The sequence below is a fragment of the Sapajus apella genome, unplaced genomic scaffold, assembly GCF_009761245.1.
Source record: "Sapajus apella isolate SASKATOON/1434 unplaced genomic scaffold, GSC_monkey_1.0 scaffold13, whole genome shotgun sequence".
Lineage (NCBI taxonomy): Eukaryota > Metazoa > Chordata > Mammalia > Primates > Cebidae > Sapajus > Sapajus apella.
Genome location: NW_022436953.1, coordinates 31,044,096 through 31,059,801, shown reverse-complemented (window position 1 = coordinate 31,059,801; position 15,706 = coordinate 31,044,096). Strand labels below are relative to the sequence as shown.

The 15,706-nt window shown below is 51.5% G+C and overlaps 1 protein-coding gene and 1 long non-coding RNA gene across 6 annotated transcripts in view; one reads left to right on the top strand and one right to left on the bottom strand.

Moving 5' to 3' along the window:
• PTPRE (protein tyrosine phosphatase receptor type E) overlaps positions 1-15,706 on the bottom strand; it is a 177,120-nt gene that overhangs the window by 17,795 nt on the left and 143,619 nt on the right. For all 5 annotated transcript variants that reach the window (XM_032282005.1, XM_032282003.1, XM_032282006.1 and 2 more), the window contains 6 exons: positions 13,353-13,443; positions 8,092-8,168; positions 7,393-7,429; positions 5,974-6,071; positions 2,983-3,102; positions 834-997 (listed from right to left, as the gene is read on the bottom strand). In XM_032282005.1, the coding sequence (XP_032137896.1) occupies positions 834-997; positions 2,983-3,102; positions 5,974-6,071; positions 7,393-7,429; positions 8,092-8,168; positions 13,353-13,443 (587 nt within the window). The remainder of the gene's footprint in view (positions 1-833; positions 998-2,982; positions 3,103-5,973; positions 6,072-7,392; positions 7,430-8,091; positions 8,169-13,352; positions 13,444-15,706) is intronic.
• The window catches only part of LOC116554137, a 19,535-nt gene continuing 10,692 nt past the window's right edge, over positions 6,864-15,706 (top strand). Inside the window, exons 1-2 of the long non-coding RNA XR_004270068.1 lie at positions 6,864-6,874; positions 13,666-13,672. This is a non-coding gene — a long non-coding RNA (uncharacterized LOC116554137). The remainder of the gene's footprint in view (positions 6,875-13,665; positions 13,673-15,706) is intronic.

Here is a 15,706-nt window from a genome sequence, read left to right as displayed (position 1 = left end):
GTTCTGCCAGAGTTTCCAGACGGCTTCTCCTGAACACCTGCACGACAGGAGCAGAGTGCCTGCATCACTGCGTGCAGGTGCCTTTTGTCCCTGGCAGTGCTGTGATACTCAGAATGAACTCGTCGGTAACAGCTGGAAACTTAGTATGTAATCAAAGTGATGCCCTGGTGAGGCCAATCCCAGACAGGAACAAGTGGGGCTCTCTGTGGACCAGCAGGGAGGGTGGAGAGCAGGCTGTGGCGGTGGCCTTGGCTTATATGTGAGTGGTTTCTGTGTTGTGCAAAGCCCACCTAGATGCAAGTCACAGGCTCCCCCGAGGCTGTCCTCATCACAGGTGAGGAAACCAAGGCTGATGTGGCAGCTGGCAAGGGGTAGCCTGGTCTCGGACCCTGGTCTCCAGGACAGCGTGCTCTGGAGGACTGTGCTGTGGATCCTCTGAGCCGTGGTGTGCTCTTCCATAAAGGCTAGAGTGTTTTGGGGGGGCTTCCTGCAGAAGCCTGGCTTCCCTGGTTTCTATGTTGGTTCCCAGAGGTGACTTGGGATTCCCAGGGGAAGGCGAGAGTGACCAAGCAGACCTGCCCAGAGCTCCATTCCCACCATCCACTGGAGCCTCTTGGCTTTGGTGGGTTTTCACTGACTTGTGTGAAGAGGGGCTTTCAGAGCTTTCTCCCACAGGGTTCTTGGGGCCCGGCTCAGTCACTGACATTTGTATTCATGCCAGCCCTGCCTGTACCTCTGCCCACCTGATATTGGTCCCCTGGTCATTGCCCATGAGGGTGAGTCCCCTCACTGTGGCCTGACCTCGAGGGTCCACCCCGTGGCCCCCAACGTACCTACAGTGGACCACGATGGGCCCAGCATGAATGGGGTTGAGCGTCTTTACTTTCTTGAGGAACTTCAGCATCCCAATAGGGGTAAAAGGCACTCCGAAGTCAGGCCAGCTGGTGAAGTGCAGCTGTGAGACCAGCCTGGGGGCTTTGCAGCCTTCAGGGAGTTGCTGCAGGGGACACGGAGAGACCAGAGTGGGTGCAACAATCCTCCCCCTGGCCCCCCCACCCCAGCATCTCATTCTGAGGATGCTGTGGGTTCCCCTGTACTGGGGATGCATGGGGGAGGGGCCCGTCTAGAGGGGGCCTGCCAGAGCGAGAGAGCCTGGCCCTTACCCCTGCTGACTCTGAACATGTGCTGCTTTGGGGGCACAGAGCAGGGCCTGCAGCACCCAGCCATGCCCAGGCCAGGCAGAGCCCAAGCAGCCAGACACATCCCCAAGCTGGTCTGTGTGCTCACAGACCCCGTGCAAGGGGGGTGGCCATGGCCCATTTTGTCTGGACAGTCCCACCCCATGCCTGTGGTCCAATAGCACATCCCTCCCTGTGCAAAGCTGTCTTAAATTTGGGAGCACAGATGATGCCATCAACCTGCTCTTTGGAGATGCCCAGAGCTGCCCTCAGAGCCTGTCTCAGCTGTCGGACCCAGAGCCCATGAGTTTAATTCCCTTGCCAGATCATGGAAGGTGATACACGGTGTATTTGGAAGTATATATGTGTGCATGTATGCACATGTGTGTGAATGTGTGTGTGTGGATGTATATATGTGTGTGCAATGTGCATGCATATGTGCATCTGTGTGCCTGTGTGGGTGTATGTGTGTGGACATGTGTGAATGTGTGTGGGTGTATGTGTGTGTTTGGGTGTGCAAATGTGTGCACGTATGAATGTGTGTGGGTGTGTCCACATGTGAATGTGTGTGGGTGTATGTGAATGTGCGTGTATGGGTGTGCAAATGTGTGCATGTGTGAATGTGTGTGGGTGTGTGTCCACATGTGTGAATGTGTGTGCCTATGTGTACATGTGTGCACATGTGTACAGTGTGACTGTGCATGGGTGTATGTATGCATGTGCATGCATGCATTGTGCACCTGTGTGCATATGTGTGGGTGTATGTGTGTGCATGCGTGTGCCTGTGTGCACCTGTGTGAATGTGTGTGTATGTGTGTGCATGTGCATGCATGTGTGCACCTGTGTGTGTGGGAGTGTGTGTGCATGGCATGCATGTGTGGGTGTATGTATGTGTGCACACGTGTGAATGTGCATGTGTGTGTATGTGGATGCACGTGTGTGCATAGCATGCATGTGTGGGTGTATGTATGTGTGCACACGTGTGAATGCACGTGTATGTATGTGCACGTGTATGTGTATGGAGGTATGTGTGTGAATGTGCATGCCTGTGTATGTATGTATGTGTGTGCATGTGTGCATGTGCGTGCCTGTGTGCAGGTGTGTGGGTGTATGTGTGTGTGTGTGTGAATACTTGTGTGCGCCTGTGTACACATTTCTGGGAGAGATGCCAGCAGCGGATAGAATAAAAATGATCAGCTCATCTTTTTCCTTTTTGGCTGTGACTTTTGGGGACCTCAGACACTTATTTTGTGACCTAATTAAGCCAATCACTCTATCTTTAAATCCTGATAAAATGGCCTTCTGTTTTTTCTCTATGGTTTTAAACTTTCTTCTATATCTTTATTGCATCTGCTTTGTATACAGATATTTGTACTTGTATCTCTCTTAAACCCTTTGGGGTGGTGGAACTAGCAGGACCCAAGTGTGGAGATTTCAGACATAATTTGGAATGTGTTAGAAAAAAACTGCCCTCCCAGTTCCAGTGTGTGAAATGCCATTGTGATATTGAGGGGAGTTCCCATCCCCAGGCCCCTACGGGTCTTCCTCGTGGAGAGGCCCAGAGGAGTCTCCGGGAATTAGGAGTCCCCAGCACAGCCTGCAGACCCTTGTGCAGCAGCCTCTGGTGTCTTGGCCCACTTGCCCATCTGCCCATCACAGCCTGGTCACTGTACCCTCTCAGCCAGAGCTGCGGCAGCGCTGAGGTGGCAGCAAAGAGCTTCATAACTACAGCAGGGTGTTAACTCTGGGCATCGCGCTCTCTGGGAATGATCTTTCTGGAAGGTTAGCAACTAGAGATGCTTACTGGCTGTATGCAGAACTTCCGGATGGTGTAGTCGACCAAAACCACGCAGTCCTCCACGCACACCCGGATGTTTCCATAGGTCCAACAGCCTTGGTCGGGCCAGTACTGATGGCACTTTTCCTGCATGGAACAATTTCATAGAAGCAAATAAATCTGTGGGTGCACTGCGTCATGACATCCCCGCCATCCACAGAAGGCCTCACACACACCAGCTGGAGTCACACAGTTCCCAGAGCTGAGAAACAGCAAGCGCACCTGTGTCGACCTCATGAGTGGGGAAACTGAGGCTGCATAACGGGTGGAAGGCAGCCTTGAGGCTATGACGAGGACCCCGCAAGCCTTTCTGATTTAGACACCAACAATGTCTCACTTCTTCATTCATTCACGAATCCCATACATTTTATTAACTGACCATCAGCCAGTCATGTTGAGCCTACAGCCTTCAGAGCTGGGCACCTGACCCCAAATGACCCTCAGGCCAGGGGGCAAGGACAGTGCTTCCCCCAGACATTTACCATTGGATTCAGCAATTTGTATTTTTCTTGCTCAGTTCACTAAGGACAAAGTTAATTTGCCCCACTGCCAGTCTGCCGTTCAAGATTAATGAACCTATGATTGGCCTAATGACCTTCATTTTCTCTAGCAGGGACGAAGCTGCTGTGGCGTCTGCAGGAGGGGACGCATTGCTACAGACAGGCCCATTTCTCTACCTTCCCAACCTCTGAAGCAATAATGACCCAAAATACACGTTCCTGGAGCCCTTTCATTCTGTAGCACCGCACGAAGCACCTGCCCGGTGGTGAGTCCTCTATCAGGGCGGACTTCACGAGTGAATGAGGACCCACCTCAAGGGGAAAAGCATCTACTTCGTGTGCCAGAGAAACATCTCTGGAATGGAACAAGCCTGCCAATCATCAGAGAGTTTATCCTGGGAATGGCCCCTGAGCAGCACAGCTCATGGTCAAGTCTCCAGGATTAATAGTCTTATGAAACAAACAGCCTCTGGTATTTAGCAGGGAGCAGCATCCTTGTGTTACGACTGCCACGGACAACTTCCTCCTGCCTGCTCCTGGCTCTGGGTGGGGCTGCTGGTCACAGGGCATCTCTGACATAGCCCGGAAGAACTGAAAATGCCTGCAGGTCTCGGTTTGGGTGAGTCTTGGCCCTGTAAGGAGCCCTGGGGACCCTCCTGAGCTTCTCACCTTGAAAGTTTCTCCAGTGGGAACTGTGAAATGGTCTCAGCCTCTCAAGGGCTCGGTGTTGGTGGCTGCTTTTATGCCCCCTCCCTCTCGCTCCCTCCCACCGATCATGAGATGCCAGGGCAGCTGCCTTTTGCAATGCAGAGCCCAGGATGTGGAAGCCAAGGAAACCACAACAGAAGTGTGAGCAATTAAGAAAAAGGGAACTCTATTGAGAAATGATTTCATCTGAATTGGTGAGAATCGGGACATGGCAGCAGCCCAGCACTGAGTCACAGGAGTGGAAAAATCCAGTAGGAGGCGGTGGAAGAAGATGGAGAGAAAATGCCAGTGACATTTTCAGCAGAGCGACTGAGAGGGGGAAGCGGGGGCGTCCTCCAGAGCCCCAGCTTCTGTGCTGGTCTCATGCTTGGAGCACCAGCCCCAGGAAGACTGGTCCCTATCACTGCGGGTCACAGGGCACCCTGAGATGCCTGGTGAAGGGTCAGCCTCCTTTTCCCTAGTGTGGGTGTCCTCCTCCATGGCCGCTCCAGCACAGGCAGGGTGAAGAGTCCTGCTCTGGGAATCCCCTGCTTTCCTCTGTCACTCTTCCCTGTGACAAAGGATGACAGGGACGAGATTCGTAAGGGTGAAGGGGTGGTCCTCCCCAGTCCTGTTTCAAGCTCCCCCGAGAGCAGAACAAGAGCCCCCATCCTACCCTGACTAGAAACGTGGCTGGAGGCTGCTTCCTGTGTTTGGAGTGGCACTTAGTAAGCTGGCACTGTGGGGACCAGAGCACCTGCCAGCCTGCCCTTCCCTCGGGCTCCTGCCACCCATCTTCTGCCCCAGCTGAGCTCCCCAAGGCCTGGCACTCCCATTAAAAATGGCAGCCCTTCACCACAGTCCTTGCCTGGGCGCTGCTGGGGCCAGGCCAGTGGACGACTGAGGAGCTCAGGACACAGTAGGGCCCGAACAAGGCCGGCAGGGCACGCGGTTCCTCCTGAGCTGGGCCTTCATGCCACAACACGCCAGAAGCACAGCCTCCTGACTGTCGCCCCACCTGAAGCAAGTCTCCCTCCGGCTCCCAGTTCTTCTTTGATTCTGGAGAGCGAGCTCACTGCCTATGGCATGGCTCCCTGCCTGTCACTCAACACCTCCCCACTGGGCGCCCAATAGCCCCCACTTCTCAGCCCTGAATGTGAGCCCCCATTCCTTGCACCTGGGACAGAGCTGGCCCAGCACAGCAGATGCTAATGAGTACTTGTTCCATTAGGAAACAAATCATTTCAACTTTTCCTCTTTGTCGATGATTCAAATTCTTATAATGTACATGCATCCTTTTTTGAATTAGAAACAGCTAATTAAATATATTTGGATGGCAAATCAACATTTCTTCAATATACCATGTTTTCAAATGCATTTCTCTAGTCTGGATAATAAGCATGAAATCATGTTCACTTCTAGTCTGAGGTCTGCCGCATGACACGCTGGACATCCTAAAACTCAGTTTCTGAGATTCCTGCCTCCCATCACGCAGCCAGAGCCACGGGGCTGGCCAGGGTCCACTCTCCCTTGGGACAAAAGGGGAACCCTTTGTCACTGTTTTATCACAGATTAGGTAACCGTGAGATGCTTGGGGCGCAGGGGATTTGTTTTCTGATGAAAATGCTGTAAGCCACTGCCTGTGTTTGGGGTTTTCTGCAGTGACAGTGAGGGGAAGGGTGGGAAATAGGAAGAGGAAGTGGTAAGAACGTCCAGCCCCGCAGCAGCAGCTGACAGGAAGTGACCCTGGAGTCAGATGCCAGGAGCTCACCTCTTTCCTTTCTTTCAAGTTCGTTAACATGACGATGGTCGCAGACTTTTGCTCCCAGATCTTTCTCCAAAAGTCATTAACGGTTTCCTGTTTGGGGCCTGTGTGTAGAGGACAATTCCGAGGTCAAAAGGCATGAAGGGAAGTCGCTCTGGGGTCCCAGCACCCTGGCCGCTGGCCCCTTCTCGGCCTTGTTGGGGCACACACTTCATTCCCTGAAGTATTCCAGAAATGGTGGGGGCTGCCTGTCCTAGCACCCACCCCACTCCAGCCAGAACCCCTCCGAGGGCAAGGTCATTAGGCCCAGGTGGAGTTCCTTACATTGGCAGATAAGAAGCAAGGTTCAGATGAGGGCTGTGTCAGAGAGCTGGCGACAGCCTTGGGAGAGGCAGAGACTGCCCGGCCTCACCCTGCATTCCCAATCTCCTTTTCTTTGACAAAATCTTTCTCTCAGCATGATGCTGTCCAATAAGAGATGAGCTAAAGTCCCTGGAGCGGGGCATCTGAACAAAAGACAAAATGTCACTAGGAGAAAGTCCTCTGCACCTGTGTGCTTCCTGTCTGAGCCACAGCTATTCTGTAGCCCTGAGCCAAGCTCTGCATGCTGAGGGGGACGGGCCAGGAGGTGAGGAGGGCCCTGCTCCGCTGCTGTCCCGCCCAGGGCTGCCTCCCTGTGGGTGTCTGCTTGCAAGAGAGAAATCCTTGCTTTCATCTGTTTCGGCCCGGATTGTCAGGTTTCCCGAGGTTTCCAGCTGGGCACATTCCTGATGTCCTCTGCGTGTGCACGTGTGTCCTTTTTTCTTAGATATCCTGCATTTGTAACAACTTCCCAGGTGATTTTGAAGTATGGTGAAATTCAGAGCTCACTGCTCTAAAGACTCCTGGCCTAAGTCTGAGGAATCTAGTTTCAGCTCCAGTGATGCCTAGCTGCACACCCTCCAGGTCCTGCAGGTGGCAACCCCTGGGGGAATGATGCTGGGTTCAGTACTCAACAGACAAGGGAGAGCTCTGTGCGAGCTGAGGGGCATGTTTTCGCGGCTGAAGTACTTTTCAGATCGTTACCGCCTTGATCTGAAAAGCTACTCACCCCATCACCCTCCAAACTTGGGGGCCACCTAGTGCTCAGCCAGCTGAGAGAAATTCAAGGTTATCTGATGCAAGTATTAGCATGTCGAGTGGCAGCTGGGGCCACCCCATGGCCTGTGTTCACACCGTATAGGAGTGGGGATAACTAAGTGTGTGTTTCTCTGACTGTCTACACATATCCATTGTGTGAATGGAAATCTAACGGGTCTGTGAGGTATAAACACAAATACAAAAGTCCAATATAAATCCTTGGTCTTTTTGGCATACAGATAAGGAAATAAGAGCCATTCACATCATTTTACCAAAAATACCTTCAGATATTAATAAAAAGCTTACCTTGAGCTGCTATGAATTTATTCTTCTCTTTGTAACCCTAGAAAAAACAAAATCAGATTTACATTTTTTTTTCAGGATTATCTTTGCTGAAAGGATTCGTTGTCATTGCTGTTAGGGAAGCAATATATACACACCACAGAGAATTTGCAAAACACAGGAAAAGGTTAAGAAGAAAGAAAACTCACCAGCAATTCCAGAAATAACAAGTCCTATTTCATAGTCTCCTCTCTAGTCTGTTTCTCTGCAAAACCTTTCCCAGACTCACACACAAGCAGACATTTCTATGCTCTAATTGGGTGAACATGTACAATTTGATTTATGTTGTATTTTTAATGAGAATTTTATAATTTACATTAAGTAATCTTTTAAAGATCAACACAAATGGAGTTCTAATAATCCACTGCACATAGTTTTACCACCATTTGTTTAACTGCCCATTCTCCCTGTTCTATTTGGTCAGGAATATAAATAATGCTGTAATGAACATCCTCTGTGCTTATCTCTGTCTCTTGAAATCAAATTCCCAGATGCTGATGCTACCTTGTAAAGCACGGGCAGTTCCATGCCCTTTGTGCTTGGGGCCAAACTGCCCAGAAAGGTTGTGACAGTTTACACACCTGGCACCAGACAAGAAAGTGCTCACTGGTCATGCCTCGCCCTCAGCTGGGCCAGGGGAACCGGAAGCCTCTGCCCACTTACGTCTATGTATGAAGCATTGATGTAGTCTGAACAGGGAATTCCATCCGCTTGGCTCAGAACCACCCTCGAATGATCATCTGGAAAAAACCCAAACAAAGCCAAGATGTCAGGGCCAGGAATGGCAGTGCTGTCTCTTCATCTGCAGTGTCAGCTGCTAGGAAGGGCAAAAGCAGCTTCACAGCGACACTGGGGGTGGCAGAGATGTTCTTCTTCAGTGTTCCCAGGGAGACCACTAGTGTCCCGTGAGAGAATGCACCTGCTTTGGTGAACACTGACTGTCTCAGCTGTGGGACGACGACAAGCGTAGGATTTCAGTGTCCAGAATGGGGGCTGCTGGATCATCACATAGACAAGAACAGAGGATCACAGATGCGAACAGCAGAACCTGCCAGGCTCCTGGCTGTGCAAGGGCTGTGCTTTATGAATCTCACACTGGGCCCCAGTATTGACAAGTGTGGGTGCACGTAGAAAAGCCCCAGGACAGAATGAGTGAGTCCACTCTCCCAGGCTTCCCTGGGAAATGAGTACCAGCCCCATGAGGACAAGTGGATGTGGGGGGCTAGGACTGGGGACTCTGACCCTCAGTCCCACCACCAGAGTGTGTCCCAGGACTGGAAGGTAAGCATAGAGAGGGCCACCCAGTAGAGCCAGCCAGCTGCAAAGCAGGTTCCCGGGGTGGAAGTCTGACCATGGAGTGCTCTGTGTGTGGGGTGTGTGTGTGCATCTGGATGATTGTGGTGTGACTGGTGTGTTGTGTGAGCCTGATGTGTGTGGTGTGTATATTGGTGCAAGTGTGTTGTGTCTGTTTGTGGTATCTGCGACTATGTAAGCGTAGTATGTGCTGTGTGTATGTATTTTTGTGGTGTGAGTGGTGTGGTGTATGATGTGTGTGTGGTGTGTACTTTGGTATGAATGTGTTGTGTGTCTATGTGTATGGTGTGTGGTGTGTTTGTGTAGTGTATGTGGTGTGTGTATATGTGGTATGAATGTGTGTAGTGTGTGTGGTGTGTGTATTGTATGTATGGTGTGTATATGTGTGTGTGTATGTGTGCAATGTATGTGTGGTGTGTGGTGTGTGTGTGTATTGTATGTGTGGTGTGTATGTGTGTGTGGGTGTGTGTGTAATGTGTGTGTGGCATATGGTGTGTGTGTGTGTGTGTATGGTGTATGTGTGTAGTGTGTGTGCTATGTGTGCATGTGGGTTTGGTGTGCATGTATAGTGTTTGTATGTGTGGTGTGTATGTCTGTGTGTGGTGTGTATGTGTGTAGTGTGTGTGGTGTGTGTATTGTATTTGTGGTGTGTGTGTGTTGATGTGTATGTGTGTAATGCATGTGTGGTATGTAGTGTGTATCTGTGTATATGGTGTGTAGTGTGTGTGGCATATGTGTGTAGTGTATGTGTGTATGTGTGTGCTGTGTTAATGTGTGCATGTGGGTTTGGTGTGTATGTGCAGTGTGGTGTGTACGTATGGTGTGTATGTGTGTAGTGTGTGTATTGTATGTGTGTTGTGTATGTGTGGGTGTGTACGTGTGTAATGTATGTGTGGTGTGTATGTGTGTATATGGTGTGTAGTGTGTGTATTGTATGTGTGTTGTGTGTGTGTGTGGGTGTGTACGTGTGTAATGTATGTGTGGTGTGTATGTGTGTATATGGTGTGTAGTGTGTGTGGTATATGTGTGTAGTGTGTTTGCTGTGTTAATGTGTGCATGTTGGTTCGGTGTGTATGTGTAGCGTGGTGTGTATGTGTGGTGTGTATGTGTGTGTGGTGTGTGTGTGTAATGTGTGCTGTGTGTGGTATATGTATATGTATGTTTGTTATGTATGTATGTGTGTGGTGTGTACGTGTGTATATGTTATGTGTGTGGTATGTGTATGTATATGCAGTGGGTATGTACATGTGTAGTGTGTGTGGTCTGTATGCATGGTGTATATGTGTGTGGTACATATGTATGTGTGTGGTGTATGTTGTGTATATCTGTATAGTGTGTGTGTGCTGTGTATGTGTGTAGTGTGTGCAGTGCATTTGTGTGGAGTGTGTGTCTGGTGTATGTGTGGAGTGTGTATGTGTGTGTGCTATGTGTGTAGTGTGTGTGGAATGTTTGTGTGTCGTGTGTCTGGTGTGTGTGGAGTATGTGTGGTGTGTACGTGTGGTGTATGTGTGTGTGTATGTGTGTGGTGTGTGTGTGGGGGTGTGTGTGTGTGTACGCACCCGTCAGGGCTCCATCATGACTTTTGTGGGCTGCAGTCACTTCTGCCTCCCCAGCTTCCTCCGTAGAACTATGAAGGTTGTCTTAGGACTGGCTTTGTTGCTAGTGAAAGCATGCACTCCAGGATGGGTTTTGCACATTTGGTTTGTGATGTGAAAAGAAACGAAGGCTGCAGAAGTGCTGTGGGCCTGGCACTGCTCCTCCTGTGCACAGTAGAGAAGCCCCGACCTGTCCCAGGAATGTCTGGCTCAGCCAGGCTGGGACGAGGCTGGCTCTGAGATGCTGATGCTGCACTGGGCAGAGTCCGGCCCATGGCAGTAGGAGCTTTGGGGCTCGTTCCTGACTCATTGTTGAGTGACTCTAGGTCCACTCCCTGCTTCTCCTCTTAGCTCCTGATCAGAGTGGATTGTGTTTGTGGCATTTGTGATACGGAGCTGGGCAGCCCCCCAGGTCATGCCTTGTCTGTCTCACCTTCACCTGGAAGGCTGTCAGGTGGGCCACAGGTTGGTGGCCTGAGACCCTCGATGGCTAAGCCAGCTCTGTCTGGCTGCCAGCAGAGAAGGGGCAGGTACAGGTCTCAGAGACAGTCACAGCCCAAACAGGGTGGCCAGGGAGTTGGACCCCAAACTTACAGTCCTGCAGACCTCACCATGAGACCCTCCTGCTCAGTGACTGGCAATGCCCAGGCAGATATAGCTCTGCTGAACACGTATAACACTAGTTGAAAATAATCTGGAATGGTTTATGCTTTGAGGACAGCTATAGAAAAGCACAGGGTAAAATATAGCCTTCTGCTTAGATTTAGAATCTTGCAGTTTCTAAGAGCTTCCTGTCTTTTTATTCTAAAAAGTCACACTTCACATTCAAAACATTATTTCCTAAAATTATCAGCTGTTGGCATTTTTCCAGAAAAGAAGCCTTGCTTGCCATACGCCACAGAGCCTTTCTATAGACAAAAGTCAAGCTTGCCTGACAGGCAAAACACCTTGACCTCTAACCCCACAACTCCCAAGGCCACATGCCTGCCTGGAGCCACGGGCCATCTTGTGACTCTGGTGAGAGATTGGGAAAGGCAGGGAAGGCGCCAGCGGCTGTGGCAGTTGGGTCCCTTCTCCCTTCTCCCCAAGGTGACTCTCAGCCCCACCCTAAGTGATACTAGAGGCTGTGACCCTGGGGGTGGGTGGAGCAGTCCTGAGAGCTCCCGGCCTGATGTCCCATGATCCAGCTCACCTGTCCTGGTCCCGGCAGGGACCCCTGAGGTCATTCTGGCCAATTGCTTGGTGTAATCAGACAAGCCTCTCCTCAGCCTTTAGTCTTCCTGATGCCTAATGCCAGATGCCCCCCGCATTAACCCTTGCCAGGCCACACTGTCTCCCTGCCACTGTTCTGTAAACTTATCTTTCCAGCAGTGAGAAACATGCCACGTCCTGGCAGTCCTCCAGCCCCGGAAGGCTGCCTGTGCCTTGGTGCTCCTGCCAGGAGCAGGGAACAAATCTTACAGGGTAGGCTAGAAAAGCCTGTTCTGAACCTGACTACGCTTTCAGGCTTGGAGGAAAGGCCAATTGACTCCTGTAGCACAGGAAATGAATGACTATTTGACAAATTTCTCCCAGTTTTCATTGGATCATGGGCTCACAGTGGGGTTCTGTAAAAGCCACACACCAATTCTATGCATGTCAAATGGGAAATAATTATTTCTGAAAAGTGCACAGTTTGGACAGACCAAAGATCGGACAGACCATAGCTGCTCTGACATACGGAGCAGATGAACTCAATTCTAGTCCTAAAAATGCAGCAAGAAGCAGCATGCCAGAGCCCACATGGGCTGCCTTCCTCCGCCATACCGAGGCCCAGGCCAGGAGGGGCGGACCCCTCTGTGGACCAGGCGGAGGCCGCAGGTTCAGGATTCAAACCTGAACTTAGTGGAGCCCTTTGAGGCTGCCCTTCTGTTAGCCTTATGGGCAAAGCAGATAACGGGAGGGGCCAGGTGGGTGAAAGATCCCAAAACCACTCTGATGCCCAGCCAGCTCCTTTTTTTTGAGATGAAGTTTCACTCTTGTTGCCTAGGCTAGACTGCAATGGTGAGATCTCAGCTCACTGCAACCTCCGCCTCCCGGATTCAAGAGATTCTCCTGTCTCAGCCTCCTGAGTAGCTGGAATTACAGGCATCCACCATCACACAAGGCTAATTTTTTGTATTTTTAGTAGAGACAGGGTTTCACCATGTTGGCCAGGCTGGTCTGGAACTCCTGACCTCAGGTGATCTACCCGCCTCAGCCTCCCAGAGTGCTGGGATTACAGGCATGAGCCACTGCGTCCAGCCAGAGCCAGCTCTTACAAAGGCAGCTCAGAACCTCTGGGGTTTGTGTGGTGCCGAGACAGGCTGTGAAAGCTGCCTCCAGGTCATGACCCAGCCAGCTGGAGCAGATCACTGAGATGACCTCCACACATATCCGTCTGCTCCCTGGCCCTGCCACCTCCTGGCACCCGCACTCCCCGGCCCATGACCACTTGTACTGTTGTGGTTAGATCAGGTCAATTCGGAGCCTTTCCACAAAGCTGCTGCCCACCTGAAAGTTTTGTTTCTTGTCATTTTTGTCTTTGGTTCAGGACCCCAGACAGCTCTAGGGATTTGCAGCTCATGGCCACAAGCACTGAGTCTGAGGGAGGGGAGCTGCCCAGGGCCACTGGCAGGCCTAGACTGGGTCCCAAGCTTGAGTTCCATAGGAGGGACCCTGCCAGCTGGTGCCCCTGGCCATGAAGCAGCACCCTCTCCTGCTGGGACCCAGGCAGCCCAGGCCTCAACAGTAAGCATAGGCTTGGCAGCCAGATCCACGAACAACCAAGGTGCTCAGGGCCTGTGCATTGAGACTGGCACCCAGAGAGGAACATTCTGGAGTCCTAGGTGCACATGCTGAGCAGTTAGAGTGATTTGGGGCCCCAGTCTCTGGCCTCTGAGCACCGGGAGTGCCCTGTGGTCATGGGAGCTGCAAGGCAAAGCTGACTTTAGTGCAAACACCATCAATCATGCAACAAATAAAATGAAATCTTACTGGGAAGGATGTTGGGGTATCTGTTTTTTTCTCTGTTTTCTTCTTTATTTGCCAGTTCAAAAGTTCCTTGTATGTGTCCAGATGGTAATGACTGGAAGAAAATGCAGCATTAGTATGAAATGTGATGGATTCCAGCACCATGCTCATGTCAGTTTCCCTACTGAGCACAGGAATTATGAAAACACGTGGAGCGAACTACCTGCCATCCGTAGTTCATCTCTGCCTCAGACCTTGTACCAGGCACAGGGCAGAGAATGAAGGAGACATAGACCCTGGCTTTCCCCAGGGTGCTCTTTCTTGTGGGGGCAAACAGCGTTGTGGTCAAAGTGATGGTCTCATCAGCCAGACCCGACACTGCATGAAGGCAGAGGCTTGCCTGCTCATTTCCCTGGTATCTCAGGGCCCATAGGTCCTGGCTCAGAGCAGGCACCTATGATTTGGTAAGAACTGACCACCACAGAGCTGTGAATTGGGAGAGAGGAGAGTGAGGACAGGCATATGGAGGGTTTATAACAGGATGCTGTGACTTCGGGGCTGAAGGATGAGTGGAGTGGTCCTGGGAGGGAAGGAGCAGGAAACAGCCTTAGATACAGTCCTAACCTTGCTCAAGACTCCAGGCGTGCTCTGTGGACCAGTGGCATGGGCACGCCTGGGAGGGTGCTGGTTAGAAATGCAGACTGCCCGGCCGCACCCTAGACCCACAGAATTGGCATGTACATTACCAAGATCCCCAGGGCTTCGGTGCACACATCTTTGGGAAGCACCATCCTAACCAACCCCTTTGTCCCAGTCAGGGAAGTCAGATGTGAAAGGAATGCCGCGGGGCCCCTATCCCCTATGAGCAGCGTAGCTGAGTGTGAACTCTGGTGGCCTGAATTCTAGTTCTTTCTGCCGCCTGGAGCCGCCGCCACTGATTCCAGGTCACCTCTAGCTGTCCTGTGTCTGCTCGCTGCCCAGGTGAGCTCCCCACAGTGCACAGTATGAAGAGCCTCTTGAAGTCTCGAGTCCTGTCCTTCAACATTACACCCCGCCAGTTGCAGGACCCAGGGCCACTGGGATTCCAGTAACATGCGTCAGTATGCAGTGAGTGCTTCAGTGTGCCAGGCACGGTGGAAGGAGCTGGGTCACCGGCCCCAGCCTTCCCAATTCACCTATTATTAGGTGACACTAGGATGGTCCCCGTTTTATGAGTGAGGAAACTGAAAGCCAAAGCAAGGTGTTGTAGATTTGTCCCAGGTCACCCAGCAAGCAGGGGCGGGAGCCTGAAGCAGCACCCAGACCGCCAGGAGGATGCCCACTCCTTCAGATGTGGGAGAATTCGAGGGGTCCCTCTGCAAGTACCCAGGGGAGCAGAGCAGACCTCACCAGGTAGATTTGGATCCAAGCCATGCAGCTCTGGGCTTGCTCACCATGCGGGGAAGGGGCCTGACCTGCCGCCCACAGGTGTCCTAAGCTTTCCTCCCCCGAGGGCAGGAAGCTTCTCCAATTGCAGACTCAGATCTGACCAGTCGGTGCTCATGGGAGGGGCACCATAGGCCACCTGTTTCCTCTGCTTTGGGGCCACCAAACCTCATGGCCACAGAATGAGGCCCTTCCAGGCCATGGGGTTTGTTGGTTCCAAAGCAGAGACAAGAGGGTGGTCTATGTGGAGGGACCTGCCTGGTGGCACTGCAGCAAGGCTGCTGGGTGGCTCTCGGCCTCATCCCCAGCCACCAGCACCTACGCCGCCTGCAGTTCCTGATTCTTCATTAGAGCTGTCTTAATACTGACCTTCTTCACCTAATCTAAGCCTGACATTTGTGGTAACATTCTAGAGCTTTCTTTTCCCACCCTCAAAAGCTATTTTTGGCCCTAGCACTGAAAATACACAGGAGGCATGATACCGGATAGTGGGAACTGTGCATTTGTCAAAACCCACAGAACACACAACACACACCCTGAAGTGTGGACTTCTGCGAGGAACAGCGGAGCAGTGTTGGTCATCAATTGCAGCAGCTGAAGCACACGAATGCAGGAAGTTAATAATAGGAGAAGCTGCTCACAGGGAGGAAGTGGGTATATGGGAACTCTGTACTTTCTGTGCAGTTTTTCTGTATACCTAAAACTGCTCTAAAATAAAGTCTATTAAAAGATTAGTTAGGCCGGGCATGGTGGCTCACGCCTGTAATCCCAGCACTTTGGAAGGCCGAGGTGGGTGGATCACCTGAGATCAGGAGTTCATGACCAGCCTGGCCAACATGGTAAAATCCTGTCTCTACTAAAAATACAAAAATTAGCTGGGCACCTGTAATCCCAGCTACTTGGGAGGCTGAGGCAGGAGAATCACTTGAACCCCGGAGGTGGAGGTTGCAGTG